Raw genomic sequence first — 9,696 nt, 5'->3', positions numbered from 1 at the left:
CATTGATGTCAAGGCATAAGAAGGAACCAAGATTGGTAGGAAGTAATGATGATGTTATGAAGATGTTTTCATTGATGTCAAGGCACAAGAAGGAACCAAGACTAGTAGGAAGTAATGGCCAAAAAGGCACATTAATCTTATAGGTGTGACTCTAGTTCACAGGGGTGATCAGAGAAAGATGAAGTACAAGCCTAGTAGAGGCAATGACAAAGGAGATCCACTTAGATGGAATTATGCTAAGTGAAGAGAGAATCTGTTGAAGGATGTCAAGCAGAAAGAATGTCAAATCAACTAGTGACTATGAAAGATGGCTTGGCCAAGTTAGCAAGAAAAACATGAAGCAAGATACTAATGACTGCGATGTCACCAAGTGGGTAGAACTGCACTCATCATTGCACTTAATGGTGATGGGGTTGACATATCAAGGAACGGTCGAAAGAATTCAAATTTGAATTCTTTCCAACAAAAGAAAGTCATCGAAGACACAAGACACCCATGAATCCTATACAAACATACTACATCTAACAAGAGTGACGCACTACTGCAACGAGATTGTTGATTGATTAGCCAAAGAGTCAAGATAAGTGTAATCTAAAAGTGTGAAGAAAGTGACAAAGTGAGGGAAGATCTTACACCTAAGAATGTGTTGAGGATAATCTAGTGAGCCAAAACAACACAAGTGTGATCATGTGCGAGAGTGAGCAGAGCCAAGTCCACAAGTGATCGTGTATGAAGTTGTTTAGCCAAGAGAAGATGGAGCATAGTTCCAAATGTGTCAGAATGGCTGAAGAGGGATCTATTTCCAAGCTAAGTGTAGTAGCTATTTTATTAGATCAATCCCTATTGTTTACTAATCTCTATAACAGAAAATCTCATTGAGAGTGGACCCTAACAGGGTTCTTGCGTCAAATTCCCTAACAGGGTGACACATTAACTTGTGTTCCAAAGTCCTTTGACAGGGTTGCTCCTAATAGGGCAAGATTTTTATAGGCCTCATCAAAATCCCTTAACAATGTCTTTGTAATCTTTTAACACAGATAAGATTGACCAGGCGCACTTTAGGAGAGTGCAAGCTTTGTGAGGATCGACTTACATACTGTAGTTTTTACCCTAGCCAGATTTCCATGAGATAAATATTGTGTTATGTGTTGCTACGTTCATGTTCATTATTTTTACTTAATTCTAACTAGTTAAGTTGTAGCAAGCACAAACCTATAGACTGGTGTGAAGTGTGATATAAGCAAAAAAGTTGAAACTAGTATAGTATATTAATTCACCCCCCTCCCCCTCTCAGTATACTAATTTGTGTTTGGGCCAATTGTATTATCAATTGATAAACTGATGTGGGCAAGAATAAAAATACAATTTTTAAAATACTTGGTAAAGTAGTTAAGTATGGTATCTTAGTTCCTATTAAAGTGTAATCAATTGTCTAATAAAGAGGATAAAAGAAAGTTAGAGAAATGAGTTATTGATCAATTGATAAATTTTAGTAGAACCTTGGTTGAAATTGAAGATCAATTACTCGAGCATTGATATGGTATATTGGAGGAGAGATCGATTGCTTTAGACAAAAATTGGAAGATTAGTGAAGCATCACTACCTATAATACTCCATTTAATCACTATCGATGAGATATGTAACATGTTGGAGCAAGCTAAAAGAAGAATAAGTATTTTCACAATCGAGAAGCAAAGGAAGTTACCGCAAAATTGATGATGTTATACATAGAATGATTGGGGAAGTTAGACCAGATGTTCCAAGGAAGAAAGAGCCAAGAACTAAGAGGAACAAAGACAAGAAATTTGTTGATGATCAATTCTTTCACAGTTAGAGAATCAAATTTGTTTATAGCTAGAATCCTTGTTACAATTCATTCACATGAGGATATCAATTTTGAGATGAATGAGCTCAAAGATGTAGAAATTAATAAAGGCCAATCTTTAATTGACCCTATAAATATTGATTCTAGACCATAAAGTAATGTGCCTAATGTATTAGACAATTTGAGATCCATTTTAGTCATTTTAAATTGTCATTTTCAACTCAATGAAGTAGTATCTAATTCACCTTCTGCTAAAACCTTTTCAATCAAATATGAGCTTGAACCAAGTGGGTCCACTTTCCTTGGTGTAATCAAAGGATATAGCTCTATTTCCTAGTTCGCATAAATAAAGTCAGGAACACATTATCCAACATTATAACTACTATCAACAATCATAATTAATCTTACATATAAACAAGATTTATTGGAAGAATAACACAACACATGAGCATAACACATTGCCTGAGAAATTGTATGTCATCTCTAAGTCCTATAAGTCTGAGCATACAATAAGAATCACCAACCAACAAATGACAAAATCACAATGAAGATAAGTGCAAGCATCCATGTTAGATCTCTTAAGATCATTACTCACTTTCAACTGAGAAATGTTGTCCTTGCTCAAACTTAGATGCAATGTGTGTAACCTCAATTGGATAGTCAACTGTGTAGTGGTTTGGGGCAACCTCTTAACACCGAGTTGCAACAAACTTTTCATTGGATTTGGGATTAGGGCAATCAATGACCACATGCCTAATGGTGTAACATCACCAACAACAAACGTGTAGTTCTTTGCTAGTACATGAGAAACCTAATTTGGTCATCCACGCTGGGCTTTAATTTTGTGGTAGATCCTTTTATATGTTTAAATCTACCAAAATATGTGTAAATGTTGTGGATGAAATATGGAGTAATTGTCAATATCCAAATGTAACCTAATGCATCACCAATCACCTCAAAACAAGAATCACTACAATAATGTAGTGGGAGATGTTGAACCCAAACCAAATTGAATATAGAATGATTCTACAGAAAGATCAAAAAAATGGTCACAGTTTGACCAAAAGATATTGTTCCCATGCCTTTAGATTGTGGAGAATTGCATTACAGTCCTCAATATGATCACAATACACAATTGAGAAGCCACTAACACAAGGATAAATTTCTAAGATTTCCTTCAAAATAAGCTTCTGGATATTAGTGATCCATTGATATATAGCAAAAAGAGAATGTCAAAAAATTAAGTGAACAAGAAACTCATACAAGCCTTGGTCGATTAGCATCACCATTGTTGAGTCCCTTGCGTTATCTTTAAATATCAAGTATTCCCCAAGCTTTTCAAAAGAAATGATCACATAAGACTTTAGATACTATATCAACACAAATCCAGATCATATAGTAAATTTAAGATATTGTTAGATTACTTGAATAATTATATTGATGTGCTCTATAAAAACTTTAAAATAAAAACATCCTAAGAAAACAATCTTTTTACATATTGTTTTTAATACTTACATTATAGAAATTATTCAAATTTGATACTAATTATACTTGATAAAACAAATAAGAATTTATATCTATAAATGCAAGATAACTTTCCATTCTCCAACCATAGTAAAGAGATCCACTAAAGGACTAAAGGCGGTGGGATGTCAACATCGGTCTTAATATGTACCTTTCTAAGATTAGGCAATCCAATCTTCCTTCGAATGGAAGAATTATTCAAAACTAAATATCTCGAGAAGGATAGATAAGTTCAAATAATGGAAGACATTATGACGTAGATAGAGATGAGGAAAATAATAATCCAATGAATACAAATTATTTAGGTGGATGACTTTATTAATTGAAAGGTGTATAAAAGAGAAATATTAGTTTGCCCATATTCAACGTGATTTTAGAGAAATTACTAAGAGTACAAATCTTAAATAAAAGAGTAAGGCACAAAACATAAAGCAGGTATATATGTACATCAATATATTTAAAAATATTGATGGTTATGTTACAATCCTTATTTTACTTTATTGATTTATGTGCGTCTGGTGTTTTATTATTAAATGATAATAATAAATTATTTAATTTAGGTTTGATTCTATTTGTACTTTTTTAAAATTTATATGTAAAATATCAATTATGTTAAAATATATATATATATATATATTAATTAACTTATTTGGTAGTCACGAATTGATTGGCTTGTGAGAATATTTAAATTGTGTGCTCTATTTATGGAGGAAAAAATTTATTTTATTTTAAACATTGAAATGAGAGAGCATAGGTCATTTATAATCCATTGCACAAGCCTACCTCATACTTCAATATGTAGGAGACATCTGATTGCACTTCCAATATTAGTTGTACAAACCCTATCTCTCATACATTTGAATTCGTGACTTCTCTTACAAGAACACAAGTTTCTCACCATCTAGAGTTGGAGTATTTAAATTGTATGCTATGTTTATGAAGGATGAACTTTATTTTATTTTGAACATTGAAATGGCATAACACATAGGTCATTTATAATCCATTATACAAGACTACCTCATACTTAAATATCTAGGAGACATGTTATTGCACCTCTAATATAAGGTGTGCAAACCCTATCTCCTATACATTTTAACTCGTGACCTCTCTTACAAAAACACAAGTTTCCCACCATCTAAAGTTGAGCATTGAATCATTGTTTTAGCTTTTTTTAACATTCAAAGAATATGATATTAACATTATTTCATCACTTATGCTTCTTCCAATGTGTATAGCACCACTTATGCTCGGATCCTAGTTGAGGTCAACATCTCCAAAGGTCTCTCAGCGAAGATTTGTTTGGCCTCTCTAATTGGATCTTGGATCCAGTGTCTTGATTACGAAGGTATCCCTTTTCGATGCAGGAAGTGCCACAAGACCGGTCACCTTGCTGCTCCTCTGAAAAACCTAGACAGAAGAAGTCTCCTTGGTGGAAGAATGTGTCGAATGATCATTACACTATCCTCAAAGCCCCCTCTGTTGGGGATGGTGACTCTCCTTAGGACTGTTTGGTGGCTGCCACGACTGTTGTCTCAAATGGCTCTCTTGTGGCCCCTTCTTTGGAGACCTCCTCTGTTCTACCCTTGTCTACGAATGTCTCCCTTGCAGATGATTCTTCGGTGGAGGAGTTTGTTGTTCCTCGTGGTCCTATTGGGGGCCAGGACCCTGTTCCCTCTCTTGGCCCCGCCCTTGTTCTGGACTTTCCTCCTGTTTCAGTGGGGGGCCAATTGGCTTTGGGTTCTTCTAGGGAGATTGTTGTTTTCTCGAATTCTCTTGGGTTCCATTGTTCTGTTTCTTTTGGAGATCGGATTGCTGAAGCAACTAAGGTGGAGGATAGTTGGAATGCAGTAAAAAGAAAGAAAACTAGGCCATCTGCTCCTTAAAAATGAATCTTCGATCATGCAAGGGAAGCTCTAAATCAAAGGGCAAATCGTGATGTATCTGGCCCTACCTCCTAGCTGGATCTTTTCTTTTGGCTGGTGACTGGCTTTTTGTCACCATGGTTACCCTTAGATTGGGGGGTGACTAGTTCTACATTTATTTATTGTACCTTTTGTTTATGCACTCATTGAAAACTTTAGGCTTGTACAAGGTTTCAAGCACCCTTCAAACCCTGTTTTAGTTAATCAAAAACATTATTTCATCACCCTAGGATAGTACTCTTTGGTCGATTGCTATTCTTATTGTGCTTATATTAATGCTTTTAATATAAGGTGTACAACCCCTCCCCACTACAGATTTGAACTTTTGACCTCTTACAAGAGCACAAGTTCTCTACCATCCACAATTGGCAAAGTATCAATTCATTTTTCACTTTCTGTATCATTCAAAGAATATGATATTAACATTATTTCATCATCCTAGGGCAAATAATTTGGATTATTGTCATCCTTCATCTTTGCTCCAGGCCTTTAAATCTATTCATCTCAAGGTTTGATGAATGGAGAAACTAACCTTGCCTAGTTTTTGTGTGTGCGTGTCATCATTTACAATTTGATGAAGCAAATTATGTCATGCCCTTACACATCAACAACAATGATTTTAAGTGATTGTCACTGTTTTTGCACCAATAGACTCAACAAGACTTTGCATAAAAGCATGCAAATCAAAAGCCAACTAATGTTGTCAATCTTCAAATGTATAGCTATGGAAATAGCATGCAAATAAGCTCAAAATGTAAAATCATAAAGTTCACCCCACATGCAATATTCTGATATGTGCAGTTCTCTACCACTGAGTGGAACTTCGCTTCTTTGTGTAATGTGGAATACTATTGGTTATTGTCGTGACCGGCACTCATTGTATTCTCTAATAGCCACGGTGAATTGTAACTCCTTGCATGTGTGCCATACAGTGCCCATTGCTTATTTTATTGCACTTGAACTCCAAATTTAACATTAATCTAAATTGCAAAAAGTATAAAACATATAGTTACAATGAAAATTGACACCAATTGATTTAAACTTGAAAAGGATGCCATCCGTGCAGTCCAATGTGGTCTTCAGCTGACAAAGAACTACATATTTAACTTTGATCTACATTACACATTATATAACACCATAACGTTAAAATGCCAAAAATAATACAACGATTGATTTCAGCATAAAAGGTGCCACACATGCAGTAACATACAGCCATTCAATTTATCACCAGCTCCTGATTATGGTTTCATGAGTTATATGTTACAGCACATTGCATTTTTATGTTGTGAAATCCATTCTTTAATTTTTTGCGACTTTAATGTAATTTTGTACTACCAACCTCATGTGTCAGTCACCTTGTTTGACAATTTGATGACATAATTCTTTATGATACAAGTAAAGATCGAGCACATTTTCTGTATTACAGAAAAGTTAAATATGAGAAATGCCAAAATACATAATGTTCAGTAGAATCCAACTCCACTAAATAATGAGACATGCACTGATAGGCCATACAATTCACCTTCTATGTAAAATTATTTTGCGAGGCCCATTTAGATATAGCCTAAAATTTGATAAAATCTGGCGAATTTGCATGGCACCTGATGTAGATTCAGGTTTCTCAAAATTGACCTCAAGAAGGCAACTTCTAGAGGTGTATTAAAAAGATTAAATCATTAAGCAATTTTTTTCATATCTACTACAAAATTACATTGGCTTTACAACAAATAAAAGAATGCATAGATTGAGAGGACAAAATTAGAAAATTCTCTCTGCACTACGTCTCATGCCAAGCCAACTTCCTAAAAATACATTTGATATATTCCCGAATAAAATATTCTGGTCGGCCACAGTTAGGGGTCAGAACGATCTTGGTGCTTGAAACTTGAAATGCAGCAGACGACCTTAGACATAAAGCAAACATTGACAAATCAGGAGAATGTGTTGCTATAAAGGATTTCCCAAAACATGCACCAAGTTCTCCTATACACTAATGTACATACCAGGCATATCACTGAGAGAAGCAACAAAGATATGATATGATAATTCCAATTTTCTCCTCATGCTCATCATGAAATATCTATAGGGTACAAAGCAACACCGTTGCGAGCAGCTTGAATGCGACCCCATCTACCTAACCGAGGCTCCTGTTTAAGAAATTTCCAATTAGATAATTAGTGCTTGCTCTAACTGTTGATTTTAATGATTGATAAAACAAATTGAATTGTAATATATGAAGGAATCCGTACAAAATTCAAAATGAAAAGATATGCAGATGAATGTGAAAAATTGTACATTTAGCATTGGTTTGTAGCTATAAATCAACAAGCAAGGAAGCAAAAGTATAGGAGCAAATAGGATTTATTGAAACCAGAGCCCTCCCTTTCCCAAAGACATGTAACACCATATCCAGTACATTTAGTTTGGATATGTAATAACTTGTTAAATGTATTGGATGTAGTATCACCAAAAAAATCAAGCCATGAACTAATTAACAATAGTGCAATGCAGTCTTTTATAACAAGGTAAGCATTTAAGTAGGTACGATGAGCATAGATAAATCAAAAAAATCAGTCATAATTATGCTTGTGACCACCGATAATGCCAAAGCTTGAAATGTACAGAGTTCGGATAATTCCATGCAGGGTCTGGTGTAGGCAATTTTAGAGGAATGGAGACAAAAAGCTGCAGAACCAAAAACTCAGGTGAATGCTGCATTGGAATTACGATCTTACAGTTTCTATTTAAGCAAAATATTCAATGATAAACAGATATGATATATCTAAAAAATGTACAAAATGATAGACCAAACGCAATACTGGAGTGGAATCCTCCAAGTATTGTAACAACAAAATATACTCAACATTAAGAAAAAAAGGAGAACAGAATATAAATTTGATAATAGAGTGATGGCCTTAGACTACCTATAAATTCTACTACAAAATTAACATGTGAGATGAGCTGGCTACCCTCTTCCAAAACATGCCCACATACATCTTAAAGTATCAGTAATACATATATAAAGATATATTTAAGACCCATTAATGGAGTTTTGCATCCACTCTAATATCACCCCAACATCATTGCTTAAAGAGCCTTGACAAAGGCGGCATTCACTTAACACTTTGTGACAATCTTCCATCCCAAATCTTTGCACAGCCATGAGTACTACTCCCTTGCACTAATTACAAAAAACAAGTTGCAATGAAAGATGTCCCAATAGAAATGCGGTTAAATTAGCATATAAAGGTAGAATCATATAAAGCGATTGGGAAGCATGAAACTATTGGAAGTAACCTAGAACCCTAATAAAAACACTTATATATTGTATGTCGAACTTCGCAGAGAATTATGTATCCTCTTTGCCATAAGTCACAACATGAATGAATGCATGTCTCAAGGTTCGCCTTTTTAAGCTTATTATTTGAGTCTGTAAGACATGATTAAACTCTCCTTTCGAAACAGTGCAACAACTTAAGGACAATGAATTAGTGAACAGTAACCAGCCAGGAAGAATGGCACACATTAAAGCAATTTAAGCATAAGAAGAAGTTTCGTGCAGTAAAACTGAAACACAAAATAGTAATGCGTAACAGAGGAGTATATGTCCATCAATGGAAGGGTGGTTTTTAGGCCTTATTTCTAGATCTGAAATCCTTTGACCTCTTTGCCGTTTCAAATTTCTTGTAGTGTTACTTTTAATATTTTATTGATCTGTGTTAGTATTTCTTTATTTAGTTATTAAATTTTATTTTTATTTCTATTGAATTGACCCACAAATCAGTCAGCAACCTTGGTTAAAAGCCAACAACAATTCTTTCCAGCCTTTAATCTGATAGAAACTTATCTTCAAAATCAGACACGGTAGCTGAATGCAGAACATTAATTGAACCTTTGTGCAGATGCACAAGGCAATTGCAAGCATTTCTATCATTGGTTAAAATGAAGCTTCTGTACAGTAATACTTACAAATGTTTAACAGGATAAACTCAACCTTAATGTGTATTGATTTCAGCATCTGTGTAATTAGTAGACACGTATTAAAGAGCTCAGGAAATATTGAACTCAACCGCAGTGTTTTCAGAATTACAAATTTTATGGTAAAATTGTCAGTGTAGCATAAAACTTCCAAAAGATTCTACGAAAAAAAATGGTTTGACGGTGAAATGTTTGCAAATTAATGATAGACTACTTAATTTGGTACAAGCAGTTCTATGTCTTGTCTGAGATGCATGAGTTGATTTCTAGCACCACAATGCACAACATGGAAAAAAATTATCCTGTTTTTTGAGACAATTTGGTATGTATTGCCATCTCACATCAGATTTAGGCAGTGAAAATGTCTTAAGGTTGTTCGATCCCAGTGATCTCTGCCCTTTTTTTTTTTCTGGCATTGGTACTAACCAGTAATTGCTATTGGTGTGT

The 9,696-nt window shown here is 34.5% G+C and overlaps 1 protein-coding gene across 1 annotated transcript in view; it reads right to left on the bottom strand.

Moving 5' to 3' along the window:
* Positions 1-6,651: 6,651 nt before the first annotated feature.
* LOC149558793 (U3 snoRNP-associated protein-like EMB2271) overlaps positions 6,652-9,696 on the bottom strand; it is a 106,930-nt gene continuing 103,885 nt past the window's right edge. Inside the window, exon 7 of the mRNA XM_089832852.1 lies at positions 6,652-7,418. Coding sequence (XP_089688978.1) covers positions 7,341-7,418 — 78 coding nt within the window. The 3' untranslated portion in view covers positions 6,652-7,340. The remainder of the gene's footprint in view (positions 7,419-9,696) is intronic.

This window comes from Cupressus sempervirens, chromosome 5 (assembly GCF_028749045.1).
Source record: "Cupressus sempervirens isolate cs-2001-9-10 chromosome 5, ASM2874904v1, whole genome shotgun sequence".
Classification (NCBI taxonomy): domain Eukaryota; kingdom Viridiplantae; phylum Streptophyta; class Pinopsida; order Cupressales; family Cupressaceae; genus Cupressus; species Cupressus sempervirens.
The sequence above is the reverse complement of the archived record's forward strand: the minus strand, read 5'-3'. Positions and strand labels throughout refer to the sequence as shown.